Here is an 18,936-nt window from a genome sequence, read left to right on the forward strand (position 1 = left end):
TTAAAATAATTTATTTAATTTAATCAATTCATTAACTCTGGGCTAAATGGGTCAACTGACTTAGTAAAGCTCTTGTAACACTGTCAATCAAACACTTCAGGGCAGGACTTGTAAATGAGTATACTGAAGATTTTTTGATATTAAGGGAATCTGACAATGTGGGAATAGAGCAGGAAAATGGCACTGAGGTAAAAGATCAGCATGTATCAAATGATAGAGCAGATACAAGGGGACGACGGCAACTCCCACTCCCGTTTCTTATGAGCAACTTGGGTTCCATATAGAGTGAAGCTCCCTCTGCAATCTCCCATCAAACATTGCCAGGGAAGGGACAGCACAGTGCGAACACAGGCCACCAGTCTGAAGACAGGGACTCTCTCAAACCTACCTGTGGGCTGATGGAAGTCTTTGATTTCTGAAGTAGTTCTGCTTTGATTTCTTCAATCTTCCTCCGGTCTTCCTCATCAAGCATTGAGAGTGGGTCAAGAGGCTGCAATGACCACTTTGTTCGTTCCCAACCTAGATGAACAGAGAAGATACCAAGGTCTGTTGGTTGAAGGCTGTCGTGATTCTTGGCTGCAAGATTAGACCTCTGGGAAGATGAGATGTTTCCACTTTCACCTCTCTAGCAAATTCCCATGACCCCAGACCCTGGTGGATTGATACGAAAGGAACACCCCTACCCTCAACATCAATGGCAGCAGAGAGTCTCTTGCCTCTCAGGTAAGGAAGGTGCACAGTAAGACTTCTGAAGGAACGTCACTGTTCCAGGGTGTCTACATGTCACCTCAGTTCTATTTCCAGTGGAGTGGCTCTCTCATTAGTCTCGGTTGTTCAGCCAGCGATCTGGTTGGGGTGGGCATGGGGGGGAAGGGTTGTCAAGGAACTTGTGCCAGGCTGCTTGTCCCTTGTCCCACCTTGCTGTGTCTGGGCAATGTGCCCTTTCACGTTGTGAACATAAATACTCCCAGGCCCGACAACACGCAAGCTCACTTAGAGTTATAGTCAGAGTTTAACAGCACGGAAATAGGCCCTTTAGCCCAACCGGTCCATGTCATCCAAGATGCCTATCTGTGCTGGTCCCATTTTCCCCACCTCCCTCTGAACATTTCCCATCCATGTACCTGTCCAAGTGTCTTTAAACGTTGTTAATGTACCTGCCTCAACCACTTCCTCTGACAGCTCGTTCCACATACTGACCAGCCTCTGGGTGAAAAAGTTGCCCCTCAGGTTCCTATTAAATCTCTCCCCTCTCACAACCCTATGCCCTCTAGCCAGGCAGGGAAGGGAGGGGTGGAGATAGTGACAGAGCTGGCAAGTGATATGGAGACAACAAAGGGATGCAGGTTAAGGAATCTGATAAGGAAGGTGGTGAGTGGAACTAGACAAGTGAGGGATAGACCCGAAACGTTGACCATTGCTCTGCCTCCACAGATGCTGCCTGACCCGCTGAGTTCCTCCAGCAATTTCGCTGTCTCACCCCTCCCCCTCACTGTTATCTCCCCTCAGTCCTGATGCAGGGTCTTGACCCAGAACATCGACCATCCCTCTGCCTCCACAGATGCTGCCTGACCCTCAAGGTATGGAGTGAAGCTCTCTCAGCACCTCCCCACATTCTCTCACCTTGTGCACTGGGGTCCATCGTTGGTCCTGCAGGACAACCGACTCGCAGCGGGCTGGTCACTGGGGCACCTGGCAAGTCCACGTGGCTGCTGTTGTCCGTCGATTCACCTGACTCAGGGCCGCTGGTGTGTGCCCAAGCCTGGCGAGGCTGGCAGGGGAGACGAGGAACGGCTTGACCATCGGCAAGGGCGGTGGGCTTGGGGGAGGCTGGGTCTGGGCTGGGCAACACACCACCCGCAGTGGCCCCACTGCACCCCTCGGGCTCCACCCGCCCTGCACGGTTCACAGGCTGCATCAACCTCCCTCTGGCTGCAGTCCTCACCCGTGACTCGCCCTCTGCCAGGAGTGAACGCAGTGCATCCCCGCCATCCCTGCTGCTGGGACGCTGCACGTCGGCAGCCTCCGCCTCAGTCTCCAACCGCTCGGCCACGGGCTCGGACCGATCCTGCTGACGGAGGAGCTCCTGTCCCTCATCACCTGCCGGCTTCGCTGCCTCGTCCTGGCCCGAGTCCAGCGTCCGAAAGTACAACTCCGACCACAGGGCCGAGGACGCCCCTGCCTCACCCAGCAGCTTGCGGATCTCACTCAGTGTCTCCGATCCAACAAAGGAGTCGCTGCGCTGGGGCGTCTCGTCGCAGCAGAGGTGAGGGGGTCGGTAGACCCCCGGACTGTGTAGCGAGGGCTCCAACCTGCCCCCGGCTCCCTTGCCACTGGGCGAGGAGCAGAACAAGGCAGAGTCGCAGGCATCGGAGTTGGGAACACTCCCCAATCGGCCGAGGGAGAGGCCAGCCCTCCTGGACACAGATCCCGAGTCATGGATCAACATCCTGCCCGGGAACGGAGGGGTCAGCACCCTGTACTTGCCCAGTGAATCCCCCAGGGCCTGAGCCGGGAGCTGGGTGCTGACGTTGTTGGTGGGCGAGTACCCAGAGGGACACAGGATCACAGCCGGTTCCAGCCCCCTCCTCTCAGCCGTCCCCAGTGACAGCTCGCTGGGATCGGGAGTATTCCGCCCTGTCTCTGAGCCCAAGGGAATGGAGGTGCTGTGGGTCAGGACATCGGAGTAGAAAGTGCATCCAGAATCACAGTCCAGTGCGGAGACTCCTGCAACTCAAGCAGAAATGGTCAGGCTATCAGTTAGGGTTGTTACAGAGGTCCCAACCCTCACAAAATAACTGATCCCCTTCCCACCAGCTGCGAATGAGGTCAAACTAGCAACAGAGAAACATGGAGAGCTCGGAACCTGCTCAAGGTCAGTCTGCCCCAGCCACATCAGCATTTGTTCCTTCTCCAGGTGAGCCCAAGGCAAGCAGCAGCAGAAGCTGGGATTGGAGGGCTTGATTTACAAGGAGAGACTGGACAGGCTGGGACTGTTTTCCCTGCAGCGAAGGAGGCTGAAGGGTGACCTTATAGAGGTTTATAAAATTATTAGGGACACAGATAAGGTGAATGGTTGCAGTCTTCTCCCCAGTAGGGGACTCTAAAACTAGAGGGCATGGGTTTAAGGTGAGTGGGGAAAGATTTAAGATGGGCAGGTTTTTCCAACAGTGCGTGATGGGTATATGGAACAAGCTGCCAGAGGAAGTGGCAGAGGAGGGTACAATTACAATGTTTAAAAGGTATTCAGACAGGTACAAGGATAGGAAAGGTTTACAGGGATATGGACCAAATGCAGGCAAATGGGACTAGCTCAGGTAGGTCAGCATGGACAAGTTAGGCCAAAGGGCCTGTTCTCATGTTGTATGACTCCATAACTTTAAGCCTGAACCACTGTAGCCCTGTGCTTGAGGTGGAACTAGGCAGGTTTTAGTAATGGTCTAGGGACGAGCTCAGAAACTCATCTCTGGTCAGGTAGCAGAGCAAGGCTGCGATCTCTCAACTCAGGCCTCAGAAACAGAGAGGGCAGAGGGATGGGCAGCGACTAGGGAATAGATTGTGGAGACCCCTTACCCAGCCTATGTGAATCCAGCACAACCCAATGCCCTCTGAAGTGGCCTAACATGTCACCCAGTTAAAGGACAATTAGAGATGGGCAATCAGTGCTGGCCTTGCAGTGAAAGGTTTAGGAAGGGGGTTTGCAGAGAAAACAATACGAGAATTAACTTGCACTCCAGCACAACCCTGGAACAATCAGTAGACTTGACAGCAGGCTGCAGGACCTGAGAAACCTGTGGATCAGCCAAGATCCACAAAGTACCTTGAGGTAAATTAGTTGATGCCATATCTGTTCGGGTACCTTGAACAGAGAGCTGGGGTGGGTGGGTTACCTACCAAGGGCAATGGCTGGGGCAAGATCTAGTATTAATAGGATTGGAAGCATCAAAAAGGTGGCTTTGCAAACACTCTCCCCCACCAGCACACAGTCTGAGGCCACCCCACCACCTCAGTGCATACTCCCCCCTACTGCACACCTCTTAATGCAGATGCTGGTGATTCAATAACTGCTTTATGTTTACCTTCTTCAGCCTGAAATCCTTCCGTTGCTGCTTCTCGCACTCTTTTCCGTTCAGAGGGGTTGAATTCTACCTCCCTCAAAAGGCCTCTAGATCCCAGTATACTGGTGGGAGACTGACTAATTCCCAGATTCTGAAGGTATACCTAAGGACAGTAAAAGACCAGTTAGAAGCTGCAAAGCATCAGGTACGCCTTTACAATAAACTGGCCTGATATTCCCATAGGACTTTGCCCAGTACAGTCCACAGGTGCTGCTCACACGCTGCTCCAGATCAGAGGCCTACATTGCTGCCCAGTTTCCCTGCCCCTTTGCTCCTCACTGTCTACGCTCAAGCCCTATGGTCAGCGAGGGAGGAGCTGTAACAGCAAGTAATGGGCCACCAGGTTCAGGACTGGGAATTCCTTCCTTTCCATAGCCCAGAGCTACTGAATCCCACTCCTTGCTGAAACCTTACCTGTCTCCAGAACTGAGCCCAGGAACTCTCACCAATCCAAGGACCCCAGGGGTCTCCCACAACCAGAGGATCCTCCCACACTCCCCCAGGGGTCTCCCACAACCGGAGGACCCTCCCACACTCCCCCAGGGGGCCTCCCACAACCGAAGGACCCTCCCACACTCCTCCAGGGGTCTCCCAAACCAGAGGACCCTCTCACACCCAGGGGTCTCCCACAACCAGAGGACCACCCCCCCACACTCCCCCAGGGGTCTCCCACAACCAGAGGACCCTCCCACACTCCCCCAGGGGGCCTCCCACAACCGAAGGACCCTCCCACACTCCTCCAGGGGTCTCCCAAACCGGAGGACCCTCCCACACTCCTCCAGGGGTCTCACACACTGGAGGACCCTCCCACACTCCTCCAGGGGTCTCACACAACTGGAGGACCCTCCCACACTCCTCCAGGGGTCTCACACAACTGGAGGACCCTCCCACACTCCTCCAGGGGTCTCACACAACTGGAGGACCCTCCCACACTCCTCCAGGGGTCTCACACAACTGGAGGACCCTCCCACACTCCTCCAGGGGTCTCACACAACTGGAGGACCCTCCCACACTCCTCCAGGGGTCTCACACAACTGGAGGACCCTCCCACACTCCTCCAAGGGTCTCACACAACTGGAGGACCCTCTCACACTCCTCCAGGGGTCTCACACAACTGGAGGACCCTCTCACACAGAACAGGAGGAAGCTATTCAGTGTCATTAGAGTCATAGAATTGTACTTCATAGAAACAGGCCTTTAGGCCCACTATGTCTATGTTGACCATCGTGCCTATCTATACTAATCCCACTTGCCTGCATTAATTCCATATCCTTCTATGCCTTGCTCATTCAAGTACCTGTCCAGATGCCTCTCAACGTGAAAAGTTCAATACCATTCAGAACCAGAACTCAGATTCAGAACTCCATGCGGGGTTCCCTCCATAACTAGCACACTCCACCAGCATGTTCCACCCCACTGCTTCTACCAACAAGATGGACAAGAACTCCCTGTCCAACGAGTACTGTGCAGGGACCTCCACCAGAAGATCTGCAGCTCAAGGCACCAAGCCCACCAGCGTTTTCTACCAGGAGTAATCGGGGATGGGCAATAAATACAGGCTTAGCAGCCACCCCACAAATCAGAAAAATGAATAAATAAAAATCTGGAGCAACAAACAATCTGCTGGAGGAACTCAGCAGGTTGAGCAGCATCTGTGGGAGGAAAGGAACTGTCAATGTTTCAGGTCGAAACCTGAAACATCAACAATTTCTTTCCTCCCGTAGATGCTGCTCAACCCGCTGAGTTAAAACACAGAACAGTACAGCACAGAACAGGCCCTTCGGCTCACAATGTTGTGCCGACATAGCTAATCCCTCCTACCTACAGAATGCCCATCTCCCTCTATTTTCTTCTCATTCATGTGCCCATCCAAGCCCCTCTTAAAAGCCCCCAATGAATTAGCCTCCACCACGCTATCAAGCAACACATTCCAGGCATCCACCACTCTCTCAGTAAAAAACAGACCCCTCACGTCTGTTCTGAACCTACCCCTCTCACCTTAAATGCATGCCCTCTGGTACTGGATCGCTCAATAATGGGAAAAAGATATTGCTTGTCCACCCTATCTCTGCCCCTCATAATTTTATACACTTCCAACAGATCACCCCTCAGCCTCCACCGCTCCAGAGAAAAGAGCAAGTTTGCCCAGTCTCTCCTGATAGCACAAATAGTTCTTCCAGCAGATTGTCTGTTGGTCCAGATTCCTACATCTGCAGACCCACGACTCCAAATGAAAAACTAAACCTTACGATTTTTACTCCTCCACAAAACCTACTAACTCACAGGGAGAACAATGTAATACAAGTGATCTGGGCATTTGATGGGACCTAGAATTAAGATGGAGTAGATTCACACCGTGCACAGGGGACACCACAACTCGGGACTGCAAGGAGCCAGAGCCTGTTTTGGGACCAAGACCTACCGGAATTCGGTCGTCAATGTTGAAGTGGTTGGACTCGGGAGTGAGAGATGATGGTGCCCACACAGGAACGTAGTTATCCACTTCCAGGCTGGTCAGCGAGTGGCCGGACGTGGTCAGTGTGTGCTCGCCAGTCCGGCTGGTGTCGAGGGAGCTAGCCTGCGGGTTGATGCCATCGTCTGTGGAGGCCATATCAAACTGGTAGGTGTGAGTGGTGATCAACGGTCCTGGGCCAGGTGGGTTGAAGCTCTGGTCCACACTGTCCTTCTCCTGCCCATCACTGGGTTTGGGGTCTGGTGGGATGTCGAGTGGCGAGAGGCTGGCTGCACTGCAGCTGAGCTGAAGACTCTCACTGTGGGCACTGCCTGACCCTGTAGGGCCAGCACTGCTGCCTCTGTCGCCCTTCGGGACATGAGGAGAGGAGTCAGGTTTGCAGGGCGAGGCCCGGTCTGGGCTTCCTCTCCCAGTGTCCGTCTGCAAGCAGCTCCCCTTCCCTACGGAAGTCTGAACGGACTGCAGCCCCGCCTCTGGCCGGGGAGCAGCCCCAAAGGCTGCTGCGATGCTCCTCTTGGGCAAGGGGTTGGGGCCCCGGGCCAGCATGTGATTAAGGGAGTCAGCAATGGCACTGTAGGCTCGCTGGCGGGGTGACACCCCCCTCAGGCCGTGCAGCACCAGGCTGTCGAAGCTGGGCCACCCCCCTGGATTCCAGGCTCCCACCTTCTCCATGTTGCTCAGGGCAGGCAGGGACCATGTGGTACCCAGGGAGGGCTGCCTGGTGCCAGCAGAAGTGGGCTCCTGACTGGCGCGGTCGGACTCCAGCTTCACAAAGGCTGGTGCCAGTGGGAACCTGCAGAGGCCAGTAGAGCTGGACTGGTGACCTGCTGCTCGCCTGCCCTGCCCCGACGGATCAGGAACCTTCGTCATCACGATGGCCGGCGTGGACTGGCAGATGGGACCGTCCACAGGAGGGGTGAAGGAAGAATCGGTATGGCTTGGCGGGCAGGCTGCAGGAGACAGCTGGCCGTCCTTGTGCTCCTGCTCCGTGCCAGTGCTGTCCCCCTTGCCACTCCCACTGGGCAGAACCTCGATAGCAGTATCGTCCTTGCTGTCATTGGGGGTGAGGGATTCTGTGCTGGAAGTCACCAGTCCAGTTCCCACTGAGTGGCTGTTGCTGGATACATCTGGTCCACTAGTGGTAGATGGTTCCTGGCTCGAATCAGGACAAGATGCTTGCCCGACCTCATCTGCTGGCTGACACTGGTTCGGGATCGTGATGGCTGACTCGGGATTCCCTGGATCCTGCAGAGGCTCTGGGAACGTCCGCCTGTCCCCTGCGTTGGAACACTGCTGGTCAGCAGCCCTTTGTCCATCCTCCTCCTTAGGAAGCACGGTGCCACAGATAACTGCCCCCGACTCTGGCTGGCTGCTGCTCCAATTGGAACTGGGTTGGTGGTTCCCTTCAGTTTGGCTCCCGGAGTTACTGGGCAAGTCCATCTGCTCCGAGCACAGGTGTGAGGGCAGCTCCCGGTCCAGCAATGCTCCGTGATCAGGAAAGGGAACACAATGCAGCTCATGTCCGAGGGGGCGGGATGGCAGCTCCATGAAGCGCTGGTCCTGGATGTAGCTCTCTGCACGAGAGAACTCCTCGTCCTCTGACCCAGGGGTAGGGGGCGTGAGGGGGTGCTGGGACAGGACCCAGGCATCACTGCTGTCCTGGGATGGGTGCCGAGACAGAGAAAGGCTGCCCTTCACGTGGTCTCCGGACACTTCCGAAATGAGTGACTGCAAGAAGTTGTTGGCCTGGAGCGCTCCTGGACATCCCTTGCACGATACCATGGACAGGTCAGGAGCTGCCCTGCAATATAATTGAACAGAAAGTGGTGACTATCGTCATACAGACAATGGAAGCTGCTGTGGATTCACACAAAGGCTCCTGTGCACATGCTACAAGAAAGCAAGAGACCAGTTACTGAGCCCAATGTTGCAACAAAGCTTAACGTAGACCGGGTAAATAGGAAGAAGCTTTTGGCCACAGCTGTGGTGTACAAAACCAGAGGGCATCAATTTAAGTTACAGTGTAGGAGGTTTAGAAGTGGTCTGAGGAAGAATGAGCTGCCAGAGGAGGTAATGGAGGCAGATACAATGACAATGTTTAAAATGATGTTTGGACAGGTAATCGGACAGAAAAGGCATGGAGGGATATGGGCCTAATGCAGGTAGATGGGATTAACATGGTATTACGGTCGTATGGACGAGGTGAGCCGAAAGGCGTGCTGCACGTTTCTATGAACCTATGATACTTCATCCAGGGGGACCTTGGAATTTGGAATATGCCTGAGAAGATGGTGTAGGCAGAGTCAAGTGTTATACAGAAGCACTGGAAAGGCCAAGGCAGGGAAAGCCAAGGACCAAATCGTGGTAAGTGGGATTAGTAACGATGAGTACTTGATGGCTGGTGAGGATGGGGTGGGCTGAAGGGCCAGGTTCTGTGCCGTGCAGCTGTATGACTACAAGCTCGAGGAATGACACTTGATCTTCTGACCGGGCACACCAGTCTTGTGAACCCAACGTTTCCACATCTGTTATCCACTTTTAAATCTCCTCTAGACCAATTTCGTTCCATCAAACATCCCTTTTGCTTGATCTTAATATCCTTTTTGTCACTTGCCTTCCACCCTATCACCACCTTCCCACCCATTCTCCAGTCCCCACTTTTCCTTGACTAGTAGGGCTGGCAATATTCTATTTTAAAAATAAGAGACGGGCTTCAGGCAAAGCAATGCAGATAGGACCTGAATTATGGTCAGGTTTTATCTCACTGGGAAGCATTCCTCCCAGTGTTCCCAGTTTTGAGTCCAGAGGTTAGTGGTGATGTTGTCACCGACCACAAAATGCTGGTCATTGTTTCTCTAGACAAGGCCTACAGCTGTCCAGCTGGGGGCTGACCCAGGACACGACCTCTGCAGATCATATGCATGGTTGGGTAATTTACCTGGGATAAAGGGTTTCCTGTGCCGATGCTGCACAGGACACCCATTCCCCACTTAAATACAGTGATCCTCTCACCAAGGTCTGTCCAACCACGTAGACGCCACAGCCAAGAAAGCTCACCAGTGCCTCTACTTCCTCAGGAGGCTAAAGAAATTTGACATATCCCCTTTGGTTCTCACCAATTTTTAATCGATGCACCATAGAAAGCATCCTATCTAGATCCATCACGGCTTGGTACGGCAACTGCTCTGCCTGGGAGCGCAAGAAATTCCAGAGAGTTGTGGACGCAGCTCAAATCACGGAAACCAGCCTCCCCTCCATGGACTCTGTCTACACTTCCTGCTGCCTCGGTAAAGCAGCCAACATAATCAAAAACCCCACCCACCTCAGACATTCTCTCTTCTCCCCTCTCCCATTGGGCAGAAGATACAAAAGCCTGAAAGCACGTACCACCAGGCTCAAGGACAGCTTCTACCCCACTGTTATAAGACTATTGACACTTGTACTACCTCAATGCACTGATGTAATGAAGTGATCTTTATGGATAGAGTCATAAAGCACTACAGCACAGAAACAGGCCCTTCAGTTCATCATGCTGCCTGATCTTCTGCCTAGTCCCATCTACCTGCACCGGGACTATATCCCTCCAAACCTCTCTTAAATGTTACAATTGAACCCGCACCTACCACTTCTGCTGGCAGCTCATTCCACACTACACCACCCTCTGATTGAAGAAGTTTCCCTCAGACTCCTCTTTCACCCTAAACCCATGTCCTCTAGTTCCAGTCAACCTCAGGGGAAAAAGCCTGCATGCATTCACCCTATCTGTACCCCTCAGAATTTTGAATACTTCTGTAAGATCTCCCCTCATTCTCCTGCGCTCCAGTGAATAAAGTCGTATTCAACCTTTCCCTATAACTCAAGTCCTTAAGTCCCAGCAACATCCTTGTAAATTTTCTGACTCTTTCAAGCTTATTGATATCTTTCCTGTAGGTAAGTGAACAGAACTCCACACAATACTTTAAATTCAGCCTCCACCGTCTTGTACAACTTCAACATAACATCCCAGCTCCTGTACTCAATGTCTTGATTTATGAAGGCCAAAGTGCCAAAAGTTCTCTTTACGACCCTATCTATCTGTGATGCCACTTACAAGGAATTATGGATCTGTATTGTTCTACCACACACCTCAGAGCCCTATCATTCACCATACAAGTCTTATCCTGGTTTGTCCTCCCAAAGTGCATCACCTCACACTTGTCTGCATTAAATTCCATCTGCCATTTTTCAGCCCATTTACTTAACTGGTCAAGGTCACACTGCAAGCTTTGATATCCTTCCTCGCTGTCCACTGGCATGCAAAGCAAAGTTTTTCACTGTATCGGTATATGTGACAATAATAAACCAACTTAGCATACAGAAACCGACTGAGCTGAAAGCTAACTATTTCCCTCTCCTGAGACACTGCCTGACCAGGGAATAGGGAGGGGAATTAAAATGGCTTGAAACCGGGAGCTCCAGATGACCATGGCATTCACCAGCTATTTTAATTCCCCTTCCCACTCCCATACTGACCTGTCTGTCCTTGGCCTCCTCCACTGCCAAGGCGAGGGCAAATACAAACTCGAGGAACAGCACCTCATATTCTACCTGGAGAGTCTACAACCCGATGGCATGAACATTGAATTCTCCAGTTTCAGGTAACCTGCTCCTCCCGTCTCTTTCTCTCTCCTCCTGGTCCACCCACCCACCACCCTGTTTCTTTGCCCTCCTACACCCACTGCATCTGCCCATCACCCACACACACTGTTCCACCTGCCCTCCCCACCTCCCTATTTGGTTCCAGGCTCCACCTTCCTCTCCTATCAGATTCCATCATCTGCAGCCCTCTGTTGCCTTCACCTATCACCTCCCAGCCTACTTCCACCATTCCCTCCTCCATCTCCGTCACCTGGATCCACACGTCACCTGCCAGCTCTTGCCCAACCCCTTCCCCCTCACCTGTTTATACTGGCCATCTCCCCTCTACTCTCAGTCCAGATGAAGGGTCTCAACCCAAAACATCGACTGTTTATTTCTCTCTACAGATGCTGCCTGACCCGCTGAGTTCCTTCAGAAGTTTGTTTTTGTTCAATTTTGCTGACTGGTTAATCTCTTCTGGATTCATTGGGCTTTTTTTTGTACCATCTTGTAATATGGAGAACAGACTTCCTTATATGGTCTATAGTGCAGTCCACCTATCACTGCTCTGCTTTTCCCTCCAATCTAGTTTCAAATTTGAAAAGGAGAAGCTGATATCAGGTGTGTCAATATTTCAGTGGAACAAAGGAAATTAGTGGCTTGAGAGAGGAACTGGCCCAAATTGATTGGAAAAGTAAGCTAGTTGGAGGGACGGCGGAACAGAAATGGATGGAATTTCTACAAGAAATAAGGAAAATGCAGGATAGATAAATTCCAACAAAAAAGGTTATGAATGGAAAAAAGGCACAAATGTGGATAACGAGAGAGCTTATGGCTAAGATAAAAGCAAAAAGGAGGGCGTACAAGGAAGCAAAAATTAGTGGGAAAACAGAAGACTGGGAAACTTAAAAACTTAGAAAGAAACTAAGAAGGTCATTAGGAAAGAAAAGATGAATTATGAAAGGAAATTGGCAGATAACATTCAAAACGATACTAAGAGTTTTTTTAAGTAGATGCAATGGCCAAGAAAGTTCACCAGCACCTCTACATCCTCAGGAGGCTAAAGAAGTTTGGTTTGTCCCCTTTGACTCTCACCAACTTTTACCAATGCACCATAGAAAGCATCCTATCTGGATGTATCACGGCTTGGTACAGCAACTGCTCTGCCCAGGAGCGCAAGAAGCTGCAGAGAGTTGTGGACACAGCCCAGCGCATCACGGACACCAGCCTCCCCTCCTTGGACTCTGTCTTTACCTCTCGTTGTCTTGGTGTAGCAGCCAGCATAGTCAAAGACCCCACCCATCCAGGACATTCTCTCTTCTCTCCTCTTCCATCGGGTAGAAGATACAGGAGCCTGAGGGCACGTACCACCAGACTCAAGGACAGCTTCTACCCCACTGTGATAAGACCATTGAACGGTTCCCTTATACAATGAGATGGACTATGACCTCACGATTTATCTTGGTGTGACCCTTGCACCTTATTGCACTGCACTTTCTCTGTAGCTGTGACACTTTACTCTCTATTGTTTTTACCTGCACTACTTCAATGCACTCTGTACTAACTCAATGTAACTGCACTGTGTAATGAATTAACCTGTACAATCGGTTTGTAAGACAAGCTTTTCACTGTACCTCGGTACAAGTGACAATAAACCAATACCAATACCAAGAAGAAATAAACGGGCAGATTATTATCTAGATGGGAAGAAAATTCAAAGTACAGAAGTGCAAAGGGACTTGAGGGTCCTCATGCAGGATACCCTAAAGGCTAACCACCAGGTCGGATCGGTGGTAAGGAAAGCGAATGCTATGCTGGCATTCATTTTGAGAGGTATAACGTATAAAAGTAAGGAAGTGTTGATAAGGCTCTATGGGGCACTGGTGAGGCCTCATTTGGAATACTGTGTGCAGTTTTGGGCCCCTTATCTTAGGAAGGATGTACTGATGTTGGAGAGGGTTCAGAGGAGATTTACGAGGATGATTCCCGGAATGAAAGGGCTTACATACGATGAGCGTTTGTCGGCTCTTGGACTGTACTCACTGGAGTACAGAAGAATGAGAGGGGACCTCATAGCGACATTTCAAATGTTGAAAGGACTGGACAGAGTAGATGTGGCCAAGCTGTTTCCCTTGGTGGGTGAGTCCAGGACCAGAGGGCACAGTCTTAGAATTAGAGGGTACCCATTTAAAACAGAAATGAGGAGAAATTTCTTTAGCCAGAGGGTAGTGAATTTATGGAATTCGTTGCCACATCATACAGCTGTGGAAGCCCGATCACAAGGGTTGTTTAAGGAGGAGATTGATAGGTATCTAATTAGTCAAGGTATCAAGGGATATGGGGATAAGGCCGAAAATTGGGGCTAGATAGGAATAGTTTTAGTTTAGCTCATGGAGCAGACTCAATGGGCCGAATGGCCTACTTTGTCTTGTGATCTTGCGACTGGGTTTCCCCTTTTCCTATCTTCAGTCCTGAAGAAGGGTCCTGACCCGAAATGTTGACCGCCTGCTTCTCTCCACGGATGCTGCCTGGCCTGCTGAGTTCCTCCAGCATCATCGTGTTTCTCATCAGAGTTTCAACCTGAACTGTTTGGAATCAGCACTTTGTTAAAGCGTACAGATTTGGAGCACGTCTTACCTCAGAGGGGCAAATTCCAGCGGAGAACGATGAAAGAAGGATTGTGACAGATTGCCCTCCAGATTCTGCATGGAGCAGGCAGTAACAAGCGCCAAGGCAGGGGACAAATCACTTTCCTGCAGCTCTGTTGGAAGAGACAAGTCCGATCAGCATTTAACATTGGCCGAGAAGCGAGAAAGGGAGATTACGAGGAGAAGAGGAAGAGTATGTGATAAACGGGGGGGGAAGGGGTATCGGACTACAAGGGAGAAGTAAAGAAAGGAGAAACAGACAGTACAAGTTCAGTAGTACAGGGAGATTTTCATTAGTGAATGCAGAGGCAGCTAGACTGGTGGTCTCAGTCAGTGACAAATTCCATGTGCTGCTATCACTGTTGAAGGTGAGGGGTTTAAGGTAGTGGCTGGCAGCTGCACAGTTTAACGTTTTGCCCTGATGTGGTGAAATTCCTAACATATATTATCATAGTCACAGAGATAGAGCATGGAAAAAGGCCCTTCAGCCCACCATCTGCACCAACCATCAATTTTACACTAATCCTACATTCTCAACTGCCCCTTGAGTCGACCTTTGCCTATACACTAGGGGCAATGCACAGTGCCCAGTTAACCTACAAACCCACACTTCTTCAGGATGTGGGAGGAAGTGGTTTATAAAAGAATCTTCCGGTTTAATGCAAGAGCTAGCTGATTATTTCACCACAGGAAGGAGATAGAGAGCCTAGTAACATGGTAACATGACAACAACCTTTCACTCAATGTCAGCAAAACGAAAGAACTGGTTATTGACTTCAGGAACGGGGCAGTGCACGCACTCCTGTTTACATCAATGGTGCTGAGGACAAGAGGGTTGAGAGCTTCAAGTTCCTAGGAGTGAACATCACCAATAGCCTGTCCTGGTCCAACCATGTAGATGCCACGGCCAAGAAAGCTCACCAGTGCCTCTACTTCCTCAGGAGGCTAAAGAAATTTGGCATGCCCCCTTTGACCTTCACCAATTTTTATAGATGGACCACAGAAAGCATCCTATCCGGATGCATCATGGTTTAGTACAACAACTGCTCTGCCTGAGACTACAAGAAACTGCAGAGAGTTGTGGACACAGCTCAGCACATCATGGAAACCAGCCTCCCCACCATGGACTCTGTCTACACTTCTCGCTGCCTCGGTAAACAGCCAACATAATGAAAGATTCCCCCCCCACCCCAGACATTCTCTGAAAAGCCTGAAAGCATGTATCACCAGGCTCAAGGACAGCTTCTATCCCACTGTTATAAGACTATTGAACAGTCCATAGTACAATAAGATGGACTCTTGACCTCACAATCTACCTCGTTATGACCTTGCACCTTATTGTCTACCTGCACTGCACTTTCTCTGTAACTGTAACATTTTATTCTGCATTCTGTTATTGTTTTCCCTTGTACTACCTCAATGTACTGATGTGATGAAAACCAATTTACCAAATTTCCCTTTAATCGACAGGACCGGCATCTCATCACCACCTTGACATTCACTCCCTCCACATACACACTGGAGCTACCGTGTGCCACACCCACAAAATGCACTGCTGTTACTCGCCCAGATTACTCCAACAGCACTTCCAAAACCCGCTACCTTTACCAGCAAGAACAAGCACAGCAGGCGCTGGGGGAACACCACCACCTGCAGGTTCCCCTCCAAATTGCACACCATCCTGATTTGGCAAATTTATCACTGGTCCTTCATCATCACTGATCTAAATCCTGGAACTCCCTTCCTAATAGCATTATAGGAGATCCTTGACCACACAGTCAGAAAAGGCTTCCCTCCACCACCATCTGAGGAACAATTAACAATGAGCAGCAAATGCTGGCTTTGCCAGCAATGCCCACAGATATCCAATAAAAAATAATTAAATAAATGCAAGGCTAAGATCAAAGCATGGGTCAATACACACAACTTATCTGCTGGGCACCTACCGAACACTTGTGGGGTTTGGAACTGTCCAAATTCACCCTGTGGACTCCTCAGTTCTTCAGTTATGGTGATTGTTCCTTCCTCCATGGTAGGGAACTCCTCAAGAGCCTGTGTGCACTCTGCGCCTGTCAAGAGCAGACGGGACGCTGTTGCTGAAGTCAGTTCTCCAATATCTGTTTCTGACTGAAGCTGGGGCCATAACTCAGTGCCCTACAGTGAAAACATGGGGAATAGCAAGTGAGTGCACTCTGCAGTTCTGGGTACAGTTACAAATCTACAGCACAGATACAAGCCAGGAGACAGATGCTGTAATCTGGAGCAACACACAAGGCACTGGAGGAACTCAGCGGGTCAGGCAACATCTGTGGAGGGAAATGGGCAGTCAAAGTTTTGGGTAGAGACCTTGCACCTGGACTGAAAGAAAAAGGGGAGGTAGCCAGTATAAAGGAGCGGAGGGAAGGGGTGCAACAAGAGCTAGCAGGTGATAGGTGGATCTAGGAGAGAGTGGTGATAGGCAGATGAGGGAGGGGGAGAGTAGGAATAGCGTCAGAAGCTTGGAGGTGATAGGTGGCAAAGGGGTGAAAAAGATGGAATCTGATAGGAGAGGAAGGTGGAGCACGGGATAAAGGGAACAAGCCATTGGCCTTATTGATACACACTGGTGTTTTAGTATTGGTATTGGTTTATTATTGTCACTTGTACCAAGGTACAGCGGAAAAACTTGTCTTACAAACCAATCATACAGATCAATTCATTACACAGTGCAGTTACATTGAGTTAGTACAAAGTGCATTGATGTAGTACAGGTAAAAACGATAACAGTACAGAGTAAAGTGTCACAGCTACAGAGAAAGTGCAGTGCAATAAGGTGCAAGGTCACAACAAGGTAGATCGTGAGGTCATAGTCCATCTCATTATATAAGGGAACCATTCAATAGTCTTATCACAGTGGGGTAGAAGCTGTCCTTAAGTCTGGTGGTACGTGCCCTCAGGCTCCTGTATCTTCTACCCGATGGAAGAGAAGAGAGAATATCCTGGGTGGGTGGGGTCTTTGATTATGCTGGCTGCTACACCGAGACAACGAGAAGTAAAGACAGAGTCCAAGGAGGGGAGGCTGGTGTCCGTGATGCGCTGGGCTGTGTCCACAACTCTCTGCAGCTTCTTGCAGTCCTGGGCAGAGCAGTTGCTGTACCAAGCCGTGATACATCCAGATAGGATGCTTTCTATGGTGCATCAGCAAGCCCTTCGTCTCATTCCATGGGCATATTCTTCAATTTTTTTCTTCTGCTAACCCCCACCACCAGCTTGCATTATCCAGCTTCCCCTTAAATGCAACCACACCTCATGTACTCTGAGATAGTAAGGTCCACATTCTCAGCTACCTCTGTGTAAAGAAGGTTCTCCCGAGTTCCCTCTTGGATGTCTTGGTGTAAACCGAGCTCTGATGAAGAGGTCATTGGCTGAAACTTTAACTCTGTTTCTCTCCACAGATGCTGCCTGACCTGCTGAGCATTTTCAGCAATTTGTTTTATTTCAGATTTCCAGCATCTGCAGTTTTTGTTTTAAATTTGGGGCTGGAGTAATAATCCGATTTCCTATCTACTGGTTCCCCTGCAGTAACATCACCCCAAAACACAGCAGCAGTTTCCACACATACACTGAAGACACACCACCACCTGACGACCTCTTTTTGGTTGGTAATTTGTCAGACTCCTTGTCCGCTAAGACTTCTTCCAACTAAACAATGTGATGACCAAAGCCACTGCCACAAACTCTTTGTCCAACTATTGTCGCCACCTTTCTGTCCTTGGCAACTGTGAACAAGGTGGCTTGTAACCTGACCCCAAGATGAACTTCAGACTACAAATCCACCTCTGTAACATTAGGTCACCTGCAGCTGAAACTTCCTTCAACCGATGTGCTTCCTCCAGATGTGACAATCCCAACAGGATCCTATGATCTCCCTCATTCCACTCTCCACATCTCAATGGATTAAATCCCATTCACCCTTCTGCTCACTGCCCAACATCGGCTCCTGGTTCAGCCGTGCTTCCATTTTAAAGCTACTACAGAACCTTGACATCATAAAGGAGGCCATTCAGCCCACTCTGTACTTGCTGGCTCTCTGTGGAGCAATCCAGTTTGTCTAATTCCCCCACCAATGCCACTGTGCTGCAAAGGACTTTCCCTCAAGTGTTCCCACCACCAATGAAGGAAGCATGTTCCAGATCATTTCCACTCCCTGCATAAAAAGCTTTCCTCATTGCAGCCCCACCCCGCGTGTTCAGCCCATCACAAGGAATGTCCTTGAACCACTCCTTCATGAGCAACATAATGCACACCAACTCCAGTGATGCAGATTCCTGATCTCCAGTTCTGTCTGTGTGGGGTTTACTCATTCTCCGTGACTGCATGGGTTTCCCTCAGGTGCTCCGGATTCCTCCGACATCCCAAACACATACAGGTAGACTAATCGGCCACTGTAAGTTTTCCCTACCCAGGAGAACTGGGAGTTAATAGGTTCACAAGAGAGAATAGTTTACCTAAGAAGAAGAGAGGAAATGGGACTGATGGGATCACTGTGAGGGCAAGCAGACTTGATGCACTGAATAGCTTCCTTCTCTGTCGTAAAGAAATATCAGTTTCCCCACCTTGATCCATTAATACCTTATCCACCTCTAATGAATATCACCCTAACCTTCTTTGCTCAAAGGAAAACAGCCCCAGCTTCTCCACTCTAAACCCTTGGCAAAATCCTTCAGCTCAGGAATGATTCTAGTAACTCTCTTCTGCACCCTCCCGAGGACTTGCACTTTGCTCCTGGTGTACTGACCAGAAATGGACACACTACTCCAATGATCTAACCAGTGTTTTGTACAAGTTCAGTGTAACCTCCTTGCTCCTGTACTCTATGAATGCCACATTCCCATAAGCTTTCCTGACCACTTTTGCTTTCAAACCCCATCATGGTCTGGTCTCACCATTTTCAATCTCCAGCAGCTATAAGATCTCTGTGCTTCCTCATCTCCTGGTTTGGCAGTGCTTCCATTTTAAGATAAGATATCTTTATTAGTCACATGTACATCAAAACACACAGTGAAATGCACCTTTTGCATAGAGTGTTCTGGGGGCAGCC

The 18,936-nt window shown here is 50.1% G+C and overlaps 1 protein-coding gene across 5 annotated transcripts in view; it reads right to left on the reverse strand.

The window, feature by feature from the left end:
* alms1 (ALMS1 centrosome and basal body associated protein) overlaps window positions 1–18,936 on the reverse strand; it is a 54,999-nt gene that overhangs the window by 28,231 nt on the left and 7,832 nt on the right. For 4 of the 5 annotated variants that reach the window (XM_052010390.1, XM_052010389.1, XM_052010388.1 and 1 more), the window contains exons 3-8: window positions 15,803–16,010; window positions 13,846–13,969; window positions 6,541–8,392; window positions 4,080–4,221; window positions 1,624–2,727; window positions 389–519 (exon numbers count right to left, since the gene is read on the reverse strand). In XM_052010390.1, coding sequence (XP_051866350.1) covers window positions 389–519; window positions 1,624–2,727; window positions 4,080–4,221; window positions 6,541–8,392; window positions 13,846–13,969; window positions 15,803–16,010 — 3,561 coding nt within the window. The remainder of the gene's footprint in view (window positions 1–388; window positions 520–1,623; window positions 2,728–4,079; window positions 4,222–6,540; window positions 8,393–13,845; window positions 13,970–15,802; window positions 16,011–18,936) is intronic. The other variant, XM_052010391.1, reaches the window with a different exon arrangement.

The sequence above is a fragment of the Pristis pectinata genome, chromosome 2 (genome assembly GCF_009764475.1).
Source record: "Pristis pectinata isolate sPriPec2 chromosome 2, sPriPec2.1.pri, whole genome shotgun sequence".
Lineage (NCBI taxonomy): Eukaryota > Metazoa > Chordata > Chondrichthyes > Rhinopristiformes > Pristidae > Pristis > Pristis pectinata.